This window comes from Megachile rotundata, chromosome 7 (assembly GCF_050947335.1).
Source record: "Megachile rotundata isolate GNS110a chromosome 7, iyMegRotu1, whole genome shotgun sequence".
Taxonomy (NCBI): domain Eukaryota; kingdom Metazoa; phylum Arthropoda; class Insecta; order Hymenoptera; family Megachilidae; genus Megachile; species Megachile rotundata.
Window position 1 is genome coordinate 17,608,952 of NC_134989.1, and position 22,939 is coordinate 17,631,890.

At 39.9% G+C, this 22,939-nt stretch overlaps 5 protein-coding genes and 1 long non-coding RNA gene across 21 annotated transcripts; 1 reads left to right on the forward strand and 5 right to left on the reverse strand.

Annotated features, from left to right (window-relative positions):
• Nucleotides 1-322: 322 nt before the first annotated feature.
• Nucleotides 323-3,211, forward strand: Gale (UDP-galactose 4'-epimerase). 9 transcript variants are annotated; one of them, XM_076533542.1, is made up of 8 exons: nucleotides 325-759; nucleotides 839-927; nucleotides 1,309-1,464; nucleotides 1,628-1,746; nucleotides 1,812-2,102; nucleotides 2,173-2,353; nucleotides 2,435-2,719; nucleotides 2,800-3,211. In XM_076533542.1, exons 3-8 carry the CDS (start codon nucleotides 1,335-1,337, stop codon nucleotides 2,853-2,855), a joined length of 1,062 nt encoding a protein of 353 aa, XP_076389657.1. In that variant the 5' UTR covers nucleotides 325-759; nucleotides 839-927; nucleotides 1,309-1,334; the 3' UTR covers nucleotides 2,856-3,211. The 9 variants fall into 9 exon arrangements, with proteins under 9 accessions (XP_076389654.1, XP_076389657.1, XP_076389656.1 ...); XM_076533541.1 differs by having other exon boundaries at nucleotides 859-927; nucleotides 1,294-1,464; XM_012297381.2 differs by having other exon boundaries at nucleotides 859-927.
• LOC143264791 (uncharacterized) lies at nucleotides 1,957-3,548 on the reverse strand. The gene is made up of 2 exons (XR_013038729.1): nucleotides 3,344-3,548; nucleotides 1,957-2,290 (listed from the first exon to the last, which is right to left on the reverse strand). It is a non-coding gene; the product is annotated as an uncharacterized LOC143264791 (long non-coding RNA).
• A 1,812-nt stretch (nucleotides 3,549-5,360) lies between these two features.
• IFT43 (intraflagellar transport 43) lies at nucleotides 5,361-6,731 on the reverse strand. Of its 5 annotated transcripts, none has more exons than XM_012297382.2 (6): nucleotides 6,433-6,730; nucleotides 6,111-6,298; nucleotides 6,004-6,033; nucleotides 5,900-5,952; nucleotides 5,758-5,827; nucleotides 5,361-5,688 (listed from the first exon to the last, which is right to left on the reverse strand). In XM_012297382.2, the coding sequence occupies exons 1-6, from the start codon at nucleotides 6,469-6,471 to the stop codon at nucleotides 5,466-5,468; spliced, it is 603 nt and encodes a 200-aa protein (XP_012152772.1). In that variant the 5' UTR covers nucleotides 6,472-6,730; the 3' UTR covers nucleotides 5,361-5,465. The 5 variants fall into 5 exon arrangements, with proteins under 5 accessions (XP_012152772.1, XP_003708403.1, XP_012152774.1 ...); XM_003708355.3 differs by having other exon boundaries at nucleotides 6,111-6,283; nucleotides 6,433-6,717; XM_012297384.2 differs by having other exon boundaries at nucleotides 5,900-5,940; nucleotides 6,433-6,711.
• Nucleotides 6,732-7,107: 376 nt separating this feature from the next.
• Nucleotides 7,108-10,325, reverse strand: LOC100878541 (uncharacterized). Of its 2 annotated transcripts, none has more exons than XM_012297387.2 (6): nucleotides 10,185-10,325; nucleotides 9,495-9,748; nucleotides 8,348-8,645; nucleotides 7,934-8,266; nucleotides 7,488-7,839; nucleotides 7,108-7,367 (listed from the first exon to the last, which is right to left on the reverse strand). In XM_012297387.2, exons 2-6 carry the CDS (start codon nucleotides 9,585-9,587, stop codon nucleotides 7,268-7,270), a joined length of 1,176 nt encoding a protein of 391 aa, XP_012152777.1. In that variant the 5' UTR covers nucleotides 9,588-9,748; nucleotides 10,185-10,325; the 3' UTR covers nucleotides 7,108-7,267. The 2 variants fall into 2 exon arrangements, with proteins under 2 accessions (XP_012152777.1, XP_012152781.1); XM_012297391.2 differs by lacking the exon at nucleotides 10,185-10,325 and adding an exon at nucleotides 10,026-10,154.
• A 1,778-nt stretch (nucleotides 10,326-12,103) lies between these two features.
• LOC105664151 (bone morphogenetic protein 2) lies at nucleotides 12,104-16,134 on the reverse strand. 2 transcript variants are annotated; one of them, XM_076533441.1, is made up of 6 exons: nucleotides 14,824-16,134; nucleotides 14,568-14,724; nucleotides 14,352-14,503; nucleotides 14,188-14,289; nucleotides 13,359-14,023; nucleotides 12,104-13,281 (listed from the first exon to the last, which is right to left on the reverse strand). In XM_076533441.1, the coding sequence occupies exons 1-6, from the start codon at nucleotides 15,022-15,024 to the stop codon at nucleotides 13,122-13,124; spliced, it is 1,437 nt and encodes a 478-aa protein (XP_076389556.1). In that variant the 5' UTR covers nucleotides 15,025-16,134; the 3' UTR covers nucleotides 12,104-13,121. The 2 variants fall into 2 exon arrangements, with proteins under 2 accessions (XP_076389556.1, XP_012152786.1); XM_012297396.2 differs by having other exon boundaries at nucleotides 12,104-14,023.
• Nucleotides 16,135-16,271: 137 nt separating this feature from the next.
• LOC100875059 (uncharacterized) lies at nucleotides 16,272-22,189 on the reverse strand. 2 transcript variants are annotated; one of them, XM_012297393.2, is made up of 8 exons: nucleotides 21,868-22,189; nucleotides 21,155-21,259; nucleotides 19,670-19,773; nucleotides 17,156-17,369; nucleotides 17,024-17,077; nucleotides 16,813-16,955; nucleotides 16,581-16,735; nucleotides 16,272-16,499 (listed from the first exon to the last, which is right to left on the reverse strand). In XM_012297393.2, exons 1-8 carry the CDS (start codon nucleotides 22,172-22,174, stop codon nucleotides 16,442-16,444), a joined length of 1,140 nt encoding a protein of 379 aa, XP_012152783.1. In that variant the 5' UTR covers nucleotides 22,175-22,189; the 3' UTR covers nucleotides 16,272-16,441. The 2 variants fall into 2 exon arrangements, with proteins under 2 accessions (XP_012152783.1, XP_012152784.1); XM_012297394.2 differs by lacking the exon at nucleotides 21,868-22,189 and adding an exon at nucleotides 21,542-21,792.
• Between the last annotated feature and the right edge of the window lie 750 nt (nucleotides 22,190-22,939).

Here is a 22,939-nt window from a genome sequence, read left to right on the forward strand (position 1 = left end):
GTACGTGATTTACAAAACCAAATCTAAACTTGCGTCATTGACAGATAGTACATACTTTTTAATTTTTAAGTATTTATATAGAGAAAATGCTGATATCTTGTTATCAGCTATATTATCACCATATGTTATCGACTTGTAGTTTCTCCTGTTAAATTCCAGAACAATGCAGTAATATTCGTCCTCTCCTTTGCGTACGTATTCTCGTTAAAAATACTGAATAATTTTACTATTATTTATCGATATAATTATATTGCTTCGATCATTGGAAATCCATTTGAATTTATTTTATTAGTCTTCCATGTCGGCTGACAATCTGTATACACAATATTCGTTCTATAGCTATTCTATATAATATTCACCCTGATATAGTAAATCGTGATATATTTCAAAAATTAAAATACACACAGAAATTTAGTGAAGATAAGAGTCTAACATTTTTGTCAAGATCATGTAAGAAAAAATTTCATAGAATGTTAATGTTTTATACAACGTGTCAAAACAAGATCCTGAAACAGAACTCTGCGCGCGCTTGATTTGCGACCTTGCTATATCTTAGAGACTATGCACAGTATAGCAATTACGAATGAATATAGAAACCGTGATACAAAAAGGAATTGTTTACATTTTGATATGGCGGCGTTATATTACTTAGAAAACTTTGACAGCAGCTTTTTTGGATATAACACTATACATATTTTATCGAAATTTTTATCATGCAGTATGATATGAGAAAATAGCAGTCGGGTTTTTTGTGGTTAGGTACATTACAATTTATGATCTTTGGTGTAAAATTTATGGCATATAGTTAATGATGTGTCAAGATTATGTAATCTCATAGGATAATACGATTTTTTATAGCTATTAAATTACATTAGTGCATCTGCCGCCGTCGCGAAGGAAGGTTAATTGCTTACGTGTCACGTTGAGGTATATTTTTTTTTCAATATGTAACTTCTACATGTATATGAACTAGCAACAAAACTTTTATTTAATTATGTACATATGTATATATTTTAAAACAAACGTTTTATGTTAACTGTGTGAGTAAATATTATTGTAATTAATTGTACTATATGAAATATATATATTTTAATTCAATTTGAATTATTTAGAAATATTGCAATTTAACAAGCAGTCACTTTTAATTGCTTCTTAGAATTATTATTTTTCAAAATGATTGCAACGTTATCATACATATGGATTGACATTGCATTAGCATATCGTGTTTGATTTCCTAGCACTTACTAATTCTTTCTGTAGTTTAGTTTTAAAAGAAAAGCACAATAATTGTAGATTAATACATTAAAGATAACAATTAGAACCACAGAAATACAATGGCAAGTGAAACCTGGAATGTAATGGTGACGGGGGGTGCTGGGTACATTGGTTCTCATACAGTATTGGAACTAGTACAAGCTGGTTTTGAGGTGGTGGTAATAGACAACCTTAGTAATGCTTATAAAGGTGAGATGTAACAAATCAAGAAATAAAGCAATAATTAATGTTTATAAATCATTGCAATAGAATGAGGATGAAAATAATAAGGTTTTATAATACATAAAATCATCCTATTGTTATAATTAATTGATAACGAGTATATGATAATGTATATTTTTTCTTTATGTAGGAGATAATGATGCAAAACCTGAATGTTTATTGAGAGTAGAAAAGTTAATAAACAAACAAATTACATTCATTCCCTGTGATATTACAAATATCAATGACCTGAGAAATGTATTTAAAAAGGTATGATTGAAACTATTCTCACATATAAGTAAGTAAAATGTCTAATTGAAATAATAATGTTCCAGCACAAATTTCACTGCATTTTACACTTTGCTGCTTTGAAAGCTGTGGGTGAATCTTGTGAGAAACCTTTAGAGTACTATAAAACGAATGTTTGTGGAACATTGAATTTATTAAAAGTTATGAGAGAATATAATGTAACACGCTTCATTTATTCAAGTAGTGCTACAGTTTATGGTACCCCAGAAAAACTTCCTTTAGCTGAAAATATGAAAACTGGTCAATGTACAAATCCTTATGGAAAGACAAAATACATGGTTGAAGAAATCTTAAAAGATTTATGCACTTCAGATGAGGTAGTAATTTTGATAATTATTTTCATTTTTAATTTAATGAATTAGACATTTATAGTAAAAGGGTTTCCAGGCTTGGTCTGTTATATCATTAAGATATTTTAATCCAGTTGGGGCTCATCCTTCTGGGCTGATAGGTGAAGACCCTAATGGAATTCCAAATAATTTAATGCCATACATTGCTCAAGTATCTGTTGGAAAAAGAGAAGTATTATATATTTATGGTAATGATTATGATACTCCTGATGGAACAGGTCAGTAAGAAAATCAAATTATTTTACGAAATAAATGTAAAACAGAAATATCATTCAACATGATTACTATTTTTTTTATAGGTGTTCGTGACTATATTCATATTACAGATTTGGCAACTGGCCATGTAAAAGCAATGATTTACCAAAAGCTTAAAAATCCCACAGGATTTAAAGCAATTAATTTAGGTACTGGCAAAGGTTATTCTGTACTTGAAGTTGTGCAGGCCTTTGAAAAAGCTTCTGGACAAAAAATCCCATACAAAATAGTCAATCGTAGACCTGGAGATGTATCTGCTAGCTATGCAGATCCTAGTTTAGCCAATAAAGAATTAGGATGGCAAGCTACGAAAAATATAGATGACATGTGTAAGTTGTTGAATAAGTAACAATTATTTCTCTAATAAATTAAAGTTCATAGTATAATATTTTACAACTCATTATTGTAGGTCTAGATACATGGAAATGGCAACAGAATAATCCAAATGGTTATAAACGTTATTAATAATAATTGTTAAAACATTTTATAGTTGGAAATTTTTAAGCATTTAAAAGAAGCATTTATTTTATTTTTAATTATATTATACATAAGCCATGGGTGGTATCTGGTTACCAAAGTTTAGACCAAAAATACAATTTCTTTTATACTAATGAGCTAATTTTAAGGTTAACTGTTACTTCTGTGTAACGTCACTTATGAAAAGTATTACTCTTGTATTTAATTGCAATAAGTAATTCCATATGTAAATGTATACATATAAGCATTTGTTCTTAAGCAATATAATGCCATATAATGTTATGTTCCTACAATTGTACAAATTACCTCATGTTAATAAATAAGAAAGTATTGAATTATTAAAATTTTTATTGTTTGTATTATCGTCTGAAGAATGGTCAGTAATGCATTATTTACATGGTTCCATCATAAAAGTTCATAAATAATGTTCGGGTAACGAGTAATTAATTATTTTGTGTCAGCATTGCGATACGTACATGAGCCGCCTATGTCAATTCTACTGCGCATGCAAAGTGCAATATTTCGGCACTTTGACGACGTAGTATGGTTCCTGAGGCATTTAGAAACAAATTTCTATTAGGGTTTGATGCGTTTTGATGCCTAATAAAGCCAGAAAATCAATTTTTGTCGAATTCGGTCCAAAACGGTACAGGTGGCGCCATCTAGCGGCGAGCGGCGGAACTACGAAAAACTAAAATTTTGATTTTCTCGAGAACTAGGGACTTTTCCGAAATTCTGAGATATACAAATTCTTCCTTGTCGCCTACCGAATCGAACGAATCTAATTATAGCTGGCTAGGGCCATTATTAAAGAAAATAGAAAAATAGCCCATTTCATGGACTAAAAAATTGCCGTCCATCTAGCGGTGAAAGTTGGAACTACAAAAATAGAAAATCTCGATTTTCTCGAAACCTAGGGACTTTTCCAAAATTCCGAGATATACAAATTGTTCCTTGTGGCCTAAGGAATCGAACGAATCTAATTATAGCTTGCTAGGACCATTATTAAAGAAAATAGAAAAATAGCCCATTTCGTGGACTAAAAAATTGCCGTCCATCTAGCGGTGAAAGTTGGAACTACAAAAATATAAAAATGCGATTTTCTCGAAAATTAGCGAACTTCGAGCACTTCTGAGGTTCAGAAAGTGTTATGTGATTGCATTAGAAGCAAAATAATGCAATAAAAGTTTCCTGGAAGCTTTAATAAAGAAAATAAAAAAAATGTCATTTTATGGAGAAAATTTGTGGCGTCATCTAGCGGCGGAACTGCGAACTAAACTGAAAAAACGTATGGCCAAACACGCACCAAAGGGGTCAAATAAAAATTGACTTTCTGGGCTTAATAGGCAAAAAAATGAATAACTTATTCAACAAAAACTGCTTTAAAATGTCTAAAGAAGCATACTCCGTCGTGAAAGTTGCGAAATATTACCTTCTATATTTTTCCTTAACGCGTGGTCGGACATACGTTTTTTCAGTTTAGTTCGCAGTTCCGCCGCTAGATGACGCCACAAATTTTCTCCATAAAATGACATTTTTTTTATTTTCTTTATTAAAGCTTCCAGGAAACTTTTATTGCATTATTTTGCTTCTAATGCAATCACATAACACTTTCTGAACCTCAGAAGTGCTCGAAGTTCGCTAATTTTCGAGAAAATCGCATTTTTATATTTTTGTAGTTCCAACTTTCACCGCTAGATGGACGGCAATTTTTTAGTCCACGAAATGGGCTATTTTTCTATTTTCTTTAATAATGGTCCTAGCAAGCTATAATTAGATTCGTTCGATTCCTTAGGCCACAAGGAACAATTTGTATATCTCGGAATTTTGGAAAAGTCCCTAGGTTTCGAGAAAATCGAGATTTTCTATTTTTGTAGTTCCAACTTTCACCGCTAGATGGACGGCAATTTTTTAGTCCATGAAATGGGCTATTTTTCTATTTTCTTTAATAATGGCCCTAGCCAGCTATAATTAGATTCGTTCGATTCGGTAGGCGACAAGGAAGAATTTGTATATCTCAGAATTTCGGAAAAGTCCCTAGTTCTCGAGAAAATCAAAATTTTAGTTTTTCGTAGTTCCGCCGCTCGCCGCTAGATGGCGCCACCTGTACCGTTTTGGACCGAATTCGACAAAAATTGATTTTCTGGCTTTATTAGGCATCAAAACGCATCAAACCCTAATAGAAATTTGTTTCTAAATGCCTCAGGAACCATACTACGTCGTCAAAGTGCCGAAATATTCATTTTTTTATTTCGCTTATATGCGTGTTCGGACCCTCATTTTTTAGGTTTATTTCACCCGTTTCGCCGACGTCTATGAGGATCAGTTTTTTCGCTCGCCTTCGGTTCGCTAGCTCAATAATTTATTTTTTAATATTTTCAACTTGGTAGCATTTACAAAACGTTCCAAACCGATTTACAATGCACGAATGCCTATGGAAAGTGGTGGACATCTCTTCCTTTTGGACGCCATTTTCCCCAAGAAAACCGGATATAGATTCGAACGTATATTATATAGCGATAAAATGCGTTACACAATTCTTTTTGTTGCAAAAAATCAAGACAATAATATTTGCATAGAAATACAATTTATACACATTTATATAGAAATTTTTTTCTGCATTTCACTGTTCACTTCAGAAGCAACTTGAGTGAACAAAAGGTTCCAATTCCATACTTCGTCTGGTTCTTTCACAAGACTTTCATTGTACAATTTCTCCGCGAGCAAGGAAAGATTGACACCGTTAAGAGACGTGAATGCAGCGTTTTTTACCAAATCCGTGTCAAGTTCTTTGTATGCAGCAACCCTATTTACATTAATCCTGCAACATAACGAATCGCATCTAAGTAATTGGGTGAAAAATTAAAAAAAATTTCGTATCTATACGTACGTAGGCGCATTTATGTCAGATAAAGCATTGTCTTCTTGAATTTCATCTAAATCTGGTATAATAGGGATATCTATAAACAGCATAAAATGTAAATAATTCTGAAATATTTCAGTAAAAATAAATAAAAAATAAAAATTCTTACCGTCAACCAATTCATCCTTTTCCGTAGGTCGCGAACGTTCCCTAAGAAATGATCTATCAGTGACTATAGATGCCTAAGTATTTAATTCGAACTGTTATACTCACTGTTCAATGATATTCGAAGAACCTCGGGTTCTGAAATTGGAACACGGAAGGAAGTAATCAGGAATGTTCTTTAGTAAACGAGACAGAAAGATATAAAAAATACTTACTTCGCACTTTTTAATTCATCACCCCATCCGGTCTTTCTGGTGCGCGGCGGTACTACAGGTGGTTGCGATTTCCCGGAAGATAGCGATAGCGGACTTTCCAAAAGATCATCATCCAATTTCGACTCTTCTTGTATGTTACTCTGTGTCGATCGTCTACCGAGACGAGGTAAAAGCTGAAAATTTGATCTCTATAAAAACAAATAAATAACTATAGGTGTACCTATACAGTTACTGCAATTATATTCAAAGATGATATCACGTATCCTGAAGTACGTTATACAAGAATAATAAAATAAAAGAATTCATATAAAAAAGTACTTACTTTCTTTGAGGTTATTTCTAACTCTGTGGCCCAATCCATTGAATTTTAAGAAGCAATTCGCTCGATGAAACTTGTGTTTGCTAGGAGTAACCATAACAACTAGTTACCTTACTACTGATCCCCATATTCACCTGATTCCCCTTCTTTCGCTTCAGGAAACACAACAGGAAACGCCAGGTTAATAACATCTTTAAAACCGGTTTCAGTTTTCGCGCCTTTTTTATACTTGAAAAGAATAGAGAACTGTTATTGTTTCTATGGGTAAACTTCGGAATATCGTCATGTTCTTGCCAAATTTTGCAAACAAACTTCTTACTTCAAAAGTAAATGTCTGTAAGAACGGGTCTTAGCGACTCGAACGAAAATATTTTCCCATTTTAAATGTTATTTTCTATATTACCGACGAGAAATAGTATAGTGTGTACTCTCTTTCCATCGTTGACCGTTGGATGGCGCTAGCCGTGCCATTATGGCGGCACATTCCAATGCGCTCCTAACATTCTCCTCATCTGTCCCTTATTCCTTCTTTCCTTTTCATTCCTCTCCTTTTAGCATCTTTCCGCCACACTGTTTCCTAGAAGCGCGGGCGTAAATTCCTTTTGTTTTTCTACAGGTAGTTACTGCATTTTAATGTTTCACATTTTAAAAGGGAATGTTAGGCAATTAAAGAAACAGTTCAATCATAAAATGTATATTATTTTCTCATTTATTATTTTTGCCAGCTGCTTTGCGTCATAAGAAGATCACTTAAGCAGCAGCTACACATAATTCGGTGAATACAGTCTTATTGTGGGTCAGAAGAAATATGGCAATCGTTTCCAAATACACTTAAAATCTAGTAGTGCTTAGTATCGTCTATTTGTCGCTGGTATTCCTCGTCGTCAGGATTCGCTTCGCAGCCGTTATCGTTGTTTGGTGGTCTCACTCCGTTATACCTGAAGGCAGAAACTATCGTACATTAGTACAAAGAATATATCCTCCATAACTGTGATTTAAATTAAAGAATTGAATATAGTCAATCTGTAGAATTATCTCCACAAAAGATTGATAATAACCTGGAAAAGTCCCCTTTGCACAATCTCCAAGGAAGTATATCGATTCTCTCGTGCAGTATGGGCGATATTTCAGGACTGACAAAGTTCGGAGTACCCGCACCGGAACCACGGGTCAAAAGTTTCCTACTGCGATCGTAGCAACAGTGTTGTGCCGCGGCACTTCCGCTTCCTTGCGTTAGCAAAGAACGTATACAGTAAGTAGCTCCTGGTTTGTAAATGTCCAGCCTCTGAGAATTACCGCTTACGTCTCGCCATCTGAAATATTTCTTCTGCTTCTCGTCCCAAATCTTGTCCTCGTAAAATATGTTGCTAGGATACTCGCAAGGACAGGCAGGTAGCGAGATTAAACCACCTGCAATATCATCGTAAACTTTCGTCATAAAATAGCATGGACTTTTGTATATCTGCTATTCCAACTGGCAAAGAGCAACGCGGCAGTTTTTTACCTAAAGACACTTTCTCGAGTTTTTCTTTACTGTTCAACCACTTCTGGCAAGGATCCTCGTTCGTCGCATTCACGAAGTTCAGTTCCTTGAAGATATCCTGGCCCTTCGTGGTTGAAGCGTTTCGTAGACTCTGGAACAATTTACTTAACAGTGCGCCTAAACTTTCAGGCATCTCGACTTGGTCCTCGACATAAAATGGCGAAGGGTATGCATCCTCCTTGTAATCGATGTTCTCCCCGATTTCATTCTTTTTCGACTGACTCTTCGTGTTGGATGTTGCTTCTACCTTTTCTAACTCGATCTCGTCCGAAAGAACGTGTTCATCGTACGCGTCTGTTAGATCAGATTCCGATACATTGTCAATGACAGAGGAATTTTTATTGGCGTTAACAGTTTCTTTTACATTGATTTTACCTTTCTCTTCGATAATTTCGGTAACGTCGTAATCTTCGTTCTTAATTTTATGCTCCGTGCTATTGCTTCGAGGAAAGAATCGATTCGTGGATGTACCCCGAAAACATGTCGGTCGATTTCTACAGCGACGTCGTTTCCGGTGTTTCGAGTGCCTCGTTGGTATCGTTTCTTCGATAATTTCTTCGCTCCTCTTACTTCTGATCGATATAATCATCCACGAAGAAGAATTACTAAATCTCGATAGCGATTCTTCGGTCCTGACTTCTTGCAGCCCTCCATTCGTTCGGTTATCGTTTGTCTATAAAACAAATACGCGAGATACTAAATATCGAGATTCTTAACTAAATTCCAGGATGGACCTGATGAAGAATAGAATAATTGAGATATTTCCAAAGTTTACTAGTTACGCCAATGATAACGAGCGATCGCTTCTTGTTCTACCATGCAGTAAGCTACGACTCCATTCAATCGCAGCTTCATTATATACAACTTTCAGACAATGTTATGTAATTTGCAAAGTACGAGGATTTGTAAGAGCGTATCGAAATCTAATAATGTTGAGCATACACGAAATCACGTAACGAACTGCAACCGTAGACAACACCGGAGAAGGGCAACAGTCGGCACGACATCAAAAGAGACCGTGTTTGGCTCGTGGATGAGATACGGGCTCGCGAAGGGTAAAGGGACGCGGCAATACACGCTGGAATGGAATGGAGCGGAATGGGATACGCTCAACGATCTTACAGACCGAACGTTTCTACTTCTTGGAAGCGTCCGTTGCGAGATCATTTCTTATTCAATGGCGTAGCAGCCAATCACCTTGTAAATGAAATTTCAATTTCCCGCCTTCTCGTTGCCCAGCAAAATTAATTGACTATCTTACGTCTCCGTATTTACACGGAGGACACAGGGTTATTTTTTTTATCCAGCTCATAGAAAAATAATTCTGTAATTTTACGCATGAAGATCTAGAACAAAACGTTTCCGTTACACGCACAATAGTTCCGAATAAAAATGACCCTGCTTCTGTATCACTCCCTCAACATCGATCCTTGAAGGGTTAATCACTTTTACCGACAGAATTTACAAACAAAATGAGAAGTAACTCGGATGTAAATCGATTTTGAAAAATGCGATTACTTACCCGATTAATGTCAGCGTGTCTCGCAGAAACGATCAAGATCGATTGCAAAAGGAATGTCCAACAAATCAAGACCGAGGCCTTCATGTTTGTCATCGACGATCGATACGCACGTTCCTCATAATGTTTGTCCCACGTTAAGCGAGCTTCAGACGTACGAAAACACGGGATATCGTTAAATGTCCGTCGACGCAAACGTTGTAGCGGATGAACTGGATGCTCGTCGTTTCATTCTTCGAGGACGTTTCTAGTTCGTTCTGGAAGAATTCGAATTCGAGCGGTAAGGACGTTTCCGCGTGGTCGTCGGCCTCTTTTGTTTACGAACGCGCCGCGTCGGAACGATCGACAAGGTGAACTCGATCATCGATGCAACCTTCTCCGGGTGAAGAACAACGATAATGGAAGGGAGACGATAACGCGGACAAAGAAGGCGCAGAAAGAAAGGAAAAAGGAAGAGACAAGAACGGAAAGGAAAAGAAGAAACGCGAGGCACGAGGCATCAGGCAGCAAACCGCGCACCGTTCAAAGGCCTACCACTATATGTATAGTTGTGAACTCGTGAAGTTCTTGTCCCACTATAATGGCCCAAGCGGATAGTAGCGGAGAGGTTGGAGAGGTAGCGCGCCGGATGACAGAACACTACGTCATTGTACGGGCGGTACAGTTCACAGCTTAAGGCTTAGGGTTTCTTACTTATGTTAGCGGCAGCTCCGCTCCTATTGCTTTTCTTCCTTCCTCCTGCGTCCTTCCATTTCACTGCGCTCTTCTTCTTTACTCCCCCTTTTGCCGTGCGTCGCCTTAACCCTTCTTCAGGTAGGGTACGATTTTACCGCGCGGAGGCTGTATCTGCGTTATTGTGCTGCCTACTGTCGGTATTTAGCGACAGACAGAATTTAATTCGATGTTTGTTGACGATACAATTAGTTTTGAATTGGCATGCGAAAAAAAGCTTGCGTGTTACATCGTACTAACGACAGTGTCTTAATCCTCGTAATAATTAACCGAGGGTTTCCGTCCTAAATTCGCGTTCACTCTCCTTCGTTCGACTGCTTTTCTTTCTGCTCCAGCAACTTAATTAGAAGAATCTTTATCGAACGACGACTACGAGCGTATCCGGATACGTAAACGCGAAAATAAGATGAAGGTATTTACACGGGTCGAACAACACTTGGTATTACGCTACCAAGGATCTAAATACAGCGGTGGAATGCAACGGAACGCGTTCCGGTTATTTTTAGACAGGTAGATTCGAAAATACACCCACCGTGGATTAAATATAACTGGAGATGCACGCGCACGGAATGCGGCACGATGGCACGCGAACGATCGGACCCTCGCAAATATGCAAATTCCCGTGGCGAAGACGCGACGTTTTGCCCCCTTTCATTGCGTTCATCGAAATTTATCTATTTATACCTAACCCACACCTGATACCACTATCTTCGACTCTGCATTCGTTTCACCATCAATGCCAATCGTTGCAACTATAAAAGGAACTCGTATCCTGAGAAATAAATAAAAGAATCGATATATGTGTATTTATACGAAGTGAGTCATGCAATTGAAAGTTTGCATTCTAATATCTGTTTACATAGAATGCTTTAACAAAATAATTGATTAAACGATGATGCCTGTACTTTTACTGTTTTGGAAATAATTGTGTAGATAGATTAAAATGAAACACCGTGTATTCGATGAACAAGAATGAAGAGCAGGTAGAACGGCTTAAATCGCGACAAACCCTAAAATTATTTCTTCGACAAATTGACCGACTCTGTAGGAGGCGTGGGTGGTGAGTTATGCTGGAGCGATTCTAAAGGAGACTAACGAGAAAACAGGAAGACATAGGTGGTCAATCGAAATCTCTTAATCATTACGCTCGTTGTTTCGCCGATTACTCATGGCGGGAAACGCAGCTTGATATCGAATCTTGAATCCACATAGTTCTAACAGAATCGTTAAACTAATCTGTTTACTTGTATCTACTAGCACAGAAGTGAGTCAGAAGCCGAGTGGAAGGAAAAATCGAATGGAAATTTAGAACGGAACTTGTTCGCGATCAGCAAGGATTTCTTCATGAGAAAATATTCGATTTAGTCGCAGTTTTGTTTATTTACTCGTAAATTGTCGAACGGTAGGAGGAGAGAGAAGGGGTGGAAAATAAAAACGAGTCGTAGCATTTAACACCGGTAGCACTTACATTCCACGACTGCCTTTCTGCATCCAGTGGCGCCAAAGTCATCGTCTCGGCCACCGTTACTGTCGCGTTCATTTTATTGGCTCGTTAGTAAAATTTACACCTCAATTACCCTGTTTGACGCGACAAAATTTTCTTCTTTCAAACAAAAAGGAGGAAGAGAGAATAAAAATACTCCATTATATTACCCTTATGATTCGATTTCTTTATTTTCACGATTCTCCTTTTATTGATTTAAAAATTTGGGAAACTGCCTCCTGTATTGTAGTAATTTATTTCCATCGCGTACTACTTACTTCGACTCGATTATAAACAAAGAATTGAAACGAGCTATTCGCAATGAAAATAACACATTACCAAGTATAAGGACTATAAACCAAAGTTGGGAATGAAAAATAAGGAGTAAACGAGCAAATATTGGATCAGCTTAAATACTTGTTTTATTTGTCGTAATTAAAATATAAATAACTCTAACGTTTCAGATACATCATTATATACAATGTTCAATTCGACTAATTCCCTATGTGTGATTATAATAATTTAATGACGATACAGGATACGATATAGACACGTGATAATCATTGATAAAGTATGATCCTACGCCAGTTTCAGGAATGTTCTTATGTACAAAAGTTGGGACGTCACTTGAATCTCTAGGAATGACTCTCGTACTAATACGTAAAATTATCATTTTTCTTTTTTTACGTGATACATGCATTCTTTAACACACACACACACACATTTTGTTGCACGCGTCCACACATCCCCCCTTTCCTTCAATACGTTTTACGTATTGTGACTTCCTCGGACTACTACATTTTCAGCGAAAGATAAGCTAAAAGAAGAAAGAATGTGCCTCTCCTTTCTTCATTGGCGGAAAAGAACAGAACTGGTCACGCGAACTCTGAACAACAAGGTACTTTAACAACCGGAAGTCTGTTAACACGTTGGTTGTCATAGTAGGTTAATTTTCAATGTTGAACTGTCAGTTTGGTATCTTAATTATCGGTATAAGCTTTTCTCTTTCGGATATATGTAACTTTGAACCATCAATCAATGACCTCCATGACAGAGAACGTAGTAACTTCTTTCGACCCGACTCTTTTCGCACGGTTCGAAAAATATTAGGTTACAATTTTCCTGATAATAATCGGAAGAAAGTTCTGTATAATAAGCTCGTGATAATTTCATAGATCGACCGTACACGGTGTCGTATCGAAATTAGTAGACTTTAATCATCGGTTACTGAGAAACTGAATTGATTTCCGATAGCTAGCAATTCATCCGGAACGACCGAAATAATACAATTTAGTGTAACATTCAAAATGACCTTGATAACATGGATTACTCGTTGAAGGATAGAGCGGGTAAACCGTTAGTGACATCCGCAACGATCCGCGATCATGTCTTGGTAATTTTTCAAAACGACATTTTCATGGTCGTCGAAGAAGAGAATAGTAGTGTCCAGAAGTTTGGTGGGTACGCAACAAGGTCTCTCGACTCCTTTGACAAGTCCCATTTTGTGAACGATTCCTTGAATGGTCGCATGATTCGTTGGCTGCTGATCCTGGCTCAGTGGCGACTCGCAGATGCCTTTGCAGTGATAAGCCGAATAACCAACGGGGGCGATGATGGAAGAAGACAGACCGATTTCTTTAAAATCTACGTACAGCTCGTGCCTCGAACATTCGGTAACGTTTTGTTGAACAGACGCGTGGCTCTTTATCGCTCGTTTGTCTCGACGCTGTTCCTCCCTGGATCGAGAAGTCGATGCTTGAAGTGTTTCTCGATGCATCGCTCTTTTATAAATGTCCATGGAGGTTAACGTCTCCTGGAACGTTTCTTCGTGCAGTTTCCCCATGGAGATTCCTCTACGTCTTCTGGATATTTCTTCGGCGTGTTGTTTCTCTGTTACAGCGTCGGATTCTTCTCCTTGCGTTCTTTTTTGTCTCTGAAAGAATTCAGAGTTGTCCTCGCTTGCCCACCGAGCTTCTTCCGGCTGACCCTTCCGTTTCTCTACACTTTTGTCATTCTTCAAATCGATCTTTTCCTCCTCGTCATTGTAGGACACTTCTCCCTCGATTTCGTTGTTGTTACCATACGTGTAGTAACGGGGAACTGTTTTTTTATCACCGCGATGATTTTTTCCATCGTCGTCGAATAGCACTAAGATTGGCTGCTTGCTGTACTCGTGATGATACTCGTGGTGATACTCGTTGCGGCGATAAAACTCCACGCTCACTTGGTCGTCTAGCAAGGTGGAGGCTGTTACTAGAAGACCGAGATTCGGCTCGCCGGCTAACCAAGCGAGAACCGCTTGCTTCACGTTGAAAATCTGAGGAATGTTGTCGCCGTGAATTAACGTCTAATCGAACGATCGATTAGATTCGTCGGAAATAAAATTACTATTAACTAATTCAGAAAGTATTCTTTCGAAATTTCTAAAATAAAATTAGCTACCGCCCGTAATCCGAAAATTTTTATCTTGTCAAGACGTACCTGCCAGCCGGACGCGTATGCGCCAACATATCTGACGTTTAGCAGCCGATGTAGATCCGGCACGTCCAAACTCCTCTCGTCCAGAACTTGATACACTCTTATCTAAATAGAACCGCGCTTAATAAAAAAATTTTCTGGAAAATCAGCAACGTTCAACGACTTACCAAATAGTAAGGAGATTCCAAAATCGACTTCTGAGCGTGAACATGGTGCAAGGGTGTCCTCTTACGATAGAGATGAAGCTCAGCCTCCAACACGGATTCGTTCACTTCCAGCCCCGTGATGTTGAAAAAGTAAAATCTTGACATTGATGTATCTACGAAAACTGTTTGCTTTAACTAGGATTTCGATAAACGGCGAACACTCGAATAGAGGTTTACCTCTTTCGATGAAACTGCGAACAACCTTGGCATTGTACGGATTTCTGCCTCGCGTAACACCGCTAGGATCCGCCACGTTGTTGTACAAATTCATCATGAATTGAGGAGGTATCTTACGACGTCCCGTTTTCTCGCCGTGACTTCGAATACCAAGAACCTGCAACGATTTTGACAATCGGTTAACGTTGATCTCGTGTTTCCAAACTGTGTTCTTCGTGTCAAAATACGTCGCGTATATCTGAAACTGGACACGGACCTGTTGCAATTTCTCCAGAGCTTCGCCTCGACGAGTGTCGTGCCCGCTTCCGTCGTTCAAGTCAGCCAGGGACCAAGAGTCGGCGACTTCTTCGTCGTCGCCGTCGTCGTTTTCGGGGAAACCGCTCGGATGAGCACGCGCGTCGAAACGGTTCGACAGGAACAACAACGCCAGAAAAAGGAACGGAACGTTTCGTGTCATCGTGTTCGTCTTTGGAGAACGATTAGCTCGGATTTTTCTCGAAACACGACAAAGACAGTCCTGGGTTCGGTTTTGAGAATAGACCGATAGCAACGTCGAACATCGATCGAACGTACGGTTCGCGACAAACGATTCTTATCGGCGAAGAAAGGAACGGACACCTTCTCTCTGTTGGCGGACAGGAGGTTTGCCGAACCGAACGGAACGCTAAGTAGCATATGGGAGGTCTTGGCTGCGAGGAGTCACCTTTATGCTATGCCGGGAGTTGCCTCCCCCGCGTTGCTCCCCGCGCGACATTGGCTTCTCTCACGGGACACCGACGCGACTCGACATTGTTGCGCCTCCACGATGCGTTTCTTCCTCTACCAGATCGATTTTTGTCAGCTTATAGCATCCTAGATCATTCGCGATCATCCTTCTCGTCCATTATCCTCCCCTATCGCAATTACGAATTAGTTGTAACAATGTACAAGTTTGTAAAGAAATTCTAACGGGATACCGAGTAAGATTCTATCTCAGGAGGGGGTCACCGACAAAATACTATCGTCTACGAATGATACCGGAGTTTTCCAAAAAGTGGTACGAACTTAGTGGTAAATTACGAATTGATTTTGAGCGAGTCGCGTTCAGTATTAGAGTATAAAATATTTAAATCTAGTAAAACGACGATTGTAATGAAAATCACTGTTTCGGATATGTTTTGTTTGTACAGATTGTACGCGATACCTTTTTGAGGCAAACGAAACGAAGGAGGAACGTGACGATGACACGGCGAGGCTATTAAAAACAGCTCACGCTTCCTAAATTCCGTAGATTCGTAAGTGGCGAGTTATGTGGCCCCGCAGCGATATTTAGATGTCGCGAATAATCGGTTGTTTTCCGACGAGGACGATGACGGATCGCGAGGGTGTCACCGAGTATTTTCGCCCACGCGTTCGGAAACCGACCACGACTTTCGGCCTCGATCTTTTTGTTGCATTATTTCGACGAATCGCAGGACGGAACGAGGATAAGAGAATAGTTGCAAGTGCGGAATTGGACATTATTACGTGTCGTTACGCCTCACGATCGAACGATCAAATTAATTATCTTGGAAGGTGGAACGAATTCTAAAACAACGTTCTTCTCGAAAAATTAGCTCGATTACCATGAAACTCGTGGAGTCATCCGACAGAGTGTAATAGCGAAAACTAAGTGGAACGAATGGAACATAGTGAGCGTGGAGCAGTTTTAGGTAGCCGTTGAGATTTTCTAAAAAGACATCGTACGTTTATTTGTCATACCAATACACGGTGTATGTAGGAACATCGAAACACTTGGGTACTTTATGTTTACGCGACGCATAAAATACTTTAAATTCCTCCTCGGTCTGTGTCCACTGATCTGCTCGATTTGACGACAGACCTCTCTGACCTGTTCAAACACAGGCGCATTGAGTGATTTGTATAATCTCCCTCTTCGATCCTCGACGAGTCCTAAAACGTATCAACGGCCAAACGATTGCCGGATAAGTATAAATAATTATATTTTTATCTACGTAATCTATAATCGAGTACCTGTACTCGTGAACTTTGAATCTCGCCGGTGTGCAGGTATGTTGCTTCGTGTACAAGCCAGCCAAGCACCTGGACGGTTCCTTTTTGTCTCGTAACAAGCACATTTCCGTCTCGTTTCCTGGACACGTTCCGACGCACTGCCCGACGTTAATTTGCTGCTCGCGCCAAAGAAAAATCATCGTTACGTGATCGTTCTATCGATGTCTATGATCTTAGAAAAAGAGAAATTTACCCGAATAACCGGCCTAACATCCGTCGTATTTGTACCGTCCTTAATCTCCACCTCGCTAAAATCTAACACGGTCTCCATGTGATCCATTTTGTGGCAGGTCCCAGCGCAACCACATTTCTCTATCACCTGATACACTTCATCCCCTGAAAAATTCTTTTCCAATCTACGAATCCACTCCAACTACAAAAAATTAGTAAGACGTTGTACGTACCGTTTGGTCCTTTGATGCTGACCGTCCCGTTCCTCACTGGTTTACATCCGAGATCTAGCAACAAATGTATATCGGTGTTACTAATAAAAAATGGTAACTGTAACTGCATTACGCGGAAAAGCGATTAGATACCTTTAGCACAATGACCCATGCATATACCGACATCCATCACCGCTTGATGAGGAGTGCCGGAATGTACAAGATGAGTGAAGGATTCGCGTCTGCAGGAAGTATCTGCTGTACATTCGCAAGCCTCTATAACTTCGATAACGCGGACACCTTGAATCGTGGATACTCTTTCTAACTTCACGGCTCTAGGACGGCAGTGTGACTCCAGGAAGCATTTCTGGAACGAAGCGTGACAAATTACGTTCAACGACCATGATTACGATTAACGAGGAACATCCAAAGAACATTCTTCGCGAGTTACCCATCATTGTGATCTGAAAATTAACGTTCCCACGATTTTCAACGATCTTGTACGATCGTTAATTGGAGAATTTTACTATGCGTCGAAGGTTACTAATTATCGATTACAGGTTTTCTACGTTTAATTAGTAGAAAGCAACGGGGGTAATTATTTGGTGTAAAAACGAAAGATAATCGCAGAGAGAAAAAAGAACGCGCTGGTGGAATGGTTGGCCATGTATCAAGGGACGCGAACATTCTCTCGATACAGATGTTGGATGTAAACGAAACGAGCACGCGGTTTCACAGAATTCGTACTTTATTTCTTCCTACGTTTGCCAGGCAAGAAGTATCGACGCTGTCTCGAAGGAATTTATATTATTCGCGCGCCTCGTTATCTCCGGTTCGGACGGTTTTCTTTGGTACTCGATTTCATTCGCGACCCACCGGCCATTTAATTATTCTCGCTGCGGGATAACTGACCGTTATCTTTGTCCGTGTAACCCGTCCAGCCTCTACCCCTTTCTCTCTTACCCTCCTCCGGCGATATTTCTGGCTAAGAATATTTTCTAATAAATTCCATGCTCAGGTACATCCATCGTCGAGATCCCAGGAACACGATTCGGGATTTAGTAGCTGGCCAAGCTGGCGCCAAGAGCGGTGACCCGGGACGATGCGACCTTCCAAGGACGCAAAACACATCCTCTCCTTCTGCATGTATCGCGTGCAATGTTTTTCTCCTTCTCGAGCTTGCTTCTCTCCTGCAGCGTGGGTGCTGCAAGATCGTAAACCAACGATCGGGTTGCATCACGTGACGAAAATAGCTTTCTTCCCAAAAAAGAGGAACCATTACGACCAAAGGGACGTTCTTGAATGCCTGTGTTTCTTCGTTACGGTAATTGCTCTCGCATCATTTCCAAGTAATTATAAAACAAGGATCATTTTGCATAATGTTTTCAAAGTGGGCTATGTTACCGGCCCTGATTTCCCTTTATAATATAAGCCTTGCATCGTTAAGTATATGAATTGGAACTGCAGAGTCATGAGATACCCGATTACAAAGTATTCGAAGGATACCTGAATGGATGAGGTAGTCAAGAATTTCAACGTAGAAGCTGATCGTCTTCGGCTCATTTTGCAAATGCCGACAATGCAAATCATTCTGAGGCACATAACTTTTTCGCCTAACATTGGAATATTATATTATATCCAGACGATTGTGGTCAAACCAGGTATTAGATACCTACACGACAAGGAACGCGTTAACCACGAAGGGTTCGTTACGGCGTCGATGGATTTTGGTGAATAGGAGATGGCTCGTACAAAAGAAGCATGATCATCGACGAAGATACACGCGTCTTGATACGGTATGGGGTGCGCTCGCCGTAAAAGTCGCGAAGATCGTACGAGATCGCGCGATGCTGGCGTGGCCGCATTCCAGCTGGCGGATTGGTCGATCCCATGCGTCATAAATCTACATGACGTTCCTGCCTTTTTCGCCCTTCGTATAGCCCTTCGCACACGTAGCCTGCCCCGGCAACGTATATCGCAACATTCTTTTTATTCTTTTATCCGAGAATTCGGTCTTTTCGTTTCTTTTTTTTCTTACTGCTCAGGTAGGAATCTTCAAGGCACGAACTTTGCCGTTCGATTCGATCTATTTCCTTCGCTATACGAGCAATCGTGGAATTAATGTCCTTAAACAGCTTTGCGAATTCTTAATTGTGAATTAAACGTTGCTATCGCGAATCAATCGAGACGAATTCGTAGGTCCCACGACCGGTTCGATAAACCCGCTGCGCCGCATCACTCGGAACGTTTTTGCACCAGGTGCATCCTACAGGCATGAGTCATGGATCCAACGATCTTTGCGTTCGACGAACCAAATCTTCGCGTCTTCTGGTACTTGAGCAAGTGTTGTATGTACAAACAAATAAGTTCAGAATTTCTATATGGGAATTCGTACTAGACTTTTATATCTGGCTTAATTATTAAACCATCAGAATCGTTTGAAAATATATATTTTCTTTTTAAATTCGTAAACTTTAAATGGCTTACACCTACACTATCTATCGAGTTGTTCGTAACGAGGACATGCAACCAATGAATTTTAATTGTTTATTTATAGCAACGCAAAATAAACAAGTCGTCAATGGATTCTAAATCAAGTGTTCGTTCTCAAAGCAATTTTGATGCGAATCTTTTTTCAAAAATAATTGTAGGTACTAAATCATTTACCTGTACCGCGGGTCGACTCGCATCCCCAGGATCGTCCAAAACGTGTCGCGGACACAATTTACGACAATGGCCTGCATCGATCTGGATAACTTCCCCCGATATACCTGAGAACAGAAAAGAATGAGCGTGTAAAATGGTGATCCAACGGGGGGTGTGAGGTTCGATGAAATTCGGGTATATTCCGAACGATGTTGTTAACTGCATGGCCGAACGCGGCATCCGTGCGATGCGTCAGACGCGTGTAAATCCGATGGCGCCGCGGCTAATGCTCGCGATCACCGTACCAAATTTACGAGTTGTATCGCGTTAAACGGTGACACGATATATAAGAAGAGGGTAGAACCGCCTATATAGTGTAACTCGAGTTATTTTTGGCACAAACGCGTGGGACACGGAATGCGAGGATTCCGCGCTGATTCACGTTACCCTGAACCTTCGGTCACTCTCTTACCACCTTTCCGCGTTACTCTATAGAAACGATACCCTCGAGCTATATCTATTCAAAATATCGTACGTAAAAATACGCCGGACCAATTAGAGAGTCTTTGCCTTGTTCCGACATGGGATCAAAGTTGGATGGAACTTTGTCACTGGTACATCGATCGAGGATAACAATCGTTGATCAACGAAACCGCTTAATTGATCATTGATGCCGACTCAAAGGGTGGTCCTTTTGACCGTTTCGCTGAACTGATCTTCTGCGAAACATTAATTCTTCGTTCGTCCGAGGATTAACTTTCTGCGAATCGAACATCGCTTTGGAAGCTAATTGGTCTTTATGAGGAAACAGAACGCGAGAATATCGAGCCGGGATACACGCACGGTCCGGTTGGATTTATGCTACTCTAACACGATGACCGCGAGCGCGACTATTCGGAGTACCGTCGCTCCTTTTTCGATTTAAATCTTTTACCGATAAGTTTTTAATTAAATTAAGCGATGACACGCGAACAACTTTCGGCTACCAAATCTACTCTTCGCTCCATCGAGTTAAGCAACCCCATCGTATTTTTCGAGTTCTCGAATTCCCAAGATTCTGGATCCCCGAATCGGCGCAGCAGACGTATTAATACTAATTAAAGACGACCTCCGCGACAGTGAACTCGTTAAAAGTAAAAGTTCGCCAATGATAAATCGGTCGAATCTCTTTATCGTGGGCACACGACACGGTCACCGTCACCGGATGCTCCATCCTCTCGATCGGCGTCAATTGATTGAACACCCGATATTAATTTGCCGGATCAGATCTAGGCGACAAGGCCGCCGCGCCGGCGTTTTACCACTCGTGAATATGGGGCGGTAAAAACGAAACGAGGGAACGTGATTTACGTTTAGCGGGTGTTAAAATTACGCAATTCGTGAGTTGAATCTTCCTTTTCTTCTTCTTCCAAGAATCGTACCACGAAATGGTTCATTCATCCTTGTTCACGCATACTCCCATGGTTCGGCTCGATTTTTTTTCTTAGTATGTATTAAGTCGCTTACCATATCCAACGTCGATCATCTTCTCGTGTCTAGCACAGCACACATGTTGCCGGACTTCTTCGCCATGTACCCTGTCCTCGTCGTCTGAATTTTTGTCACCGATCGCTGAAACAGAAACATGGACCAATACTGATGTATCGTTCTTCTCTCAACTAATATTAACTTCGTCTAATGCTAATTTTATTCTTCGGTGGCGAACAGTGAGAAATTGAAACTATTATATCCTTGACACGTTGATCGGTACGATAAATTTAATTAGGTGAAATAACGAAGTGTACCATACTGTAGGCATGGATATAACTACTAATGAATTTTCGATTCGATGTACTTATATGAAATATGGTAAGACAGAGATGGGGAAAAGAAGAAAAGAACGGCGTTACCTACCTAATCGCAAATTGGCGAGGCAAACTAAGGTGAAGCCACCGAATACGGCCCACCGACCCCTCGTGATTTGTATTCGCATCAGTACGAATAGCTGTGTACTGTATACGCGAGTCGATCGAACCGCGATTTACCGTGATTGGCTGACAATTTGAAAAACTAGTCTTGCGACGGAATCTCTTTACGTTCCCGATATCTATTGTTCGCGTAGAAAATGTGTCGATAATCGTGCCTGACTGGCCACAGCAGTTAGTATCTCATTACTCTGTGTAATGCCCGGATGACTAGAAGATACGTGGTACACGCAATACTCTTGGACTGGCACGTACTCGACATGCAAAGCGGTAGTCCAGAGAGAGAGACGCACCCGTGCGATCGATCACGATCGGTTGTTGCCCACGCAGGTTGCGATCTGCGAGAAGACTGGCCGTCTGGATGCCGCTGAATCTCGCTCAGACGGAGAGGCGTCCGGCTGACAGGCGGATCTCTATTAATCTCGTTTGGTACGGGAACGTCGGACCGCTTCGTGACGGCTGGCCCGTCCATCCATCGAGCATTTTGCCTCTTGCCTGCCGCGATCGCCGATGCGTACCGATGGATAACTCCCTCTTGCAACAAACCAACCGATTCAAACATTCCTGCAACTTTCAATTACGTTGCATTTTATGTGAACCCTACATGTCCTAAAAAGCTCGAAGCTCTTAAACATTTTGAAAGTCTTAAAAAGTTTCAAGTGTTTAAAAGTCTTGGAATATCTTGATTCAGGTTCGATAACTTTCAAGTTTCAAAATAAATGTTGCGTCATGACTTTCAGAACTTATATGGCTCAAATAAAATTCGTAGCGATCGAAACGACTTTATAACCAGTCGCTACCGATACGGCTAATTTTGTGTTCCGCCGAACCTGCTTTATTTCGGCGCTTCACGAATATGAACGATCCATGCGATCGATTCTACATTCTTTAATTATTTACGTCCTGAATTCAATTCTCATCTAATGATTCATTACGTTTTGACTCAACTAGCTACCTGTTGAATACGACATTCTTATTCCTCTATCCCACGCGATAGATACATCCTAATTCCGTATTTGTAGTCCGAAAAGGAAGCACCGAGCTATGAATTCTTCGCTATCTTATATATCTTTTTTTATCGTAACATCGTGTATCTTTTTGGCAAATAATTCTCTCGAATCGCATCATCATTTTTTATTGCATCTGAAGATTACATGAACACCTCGCGTTTATCATCACGCCGATAGTACCGTGTAAATTATCTTGAACCAATTTTAATTACTTAAAAATCACCTCGTAGTTTCAAACCTTTTACCATTGTATTGCTCCTTATGCTCGCATTTTCTATATTGAGATGTAATGCCACTCTTTCGTTGGAAAATTGATT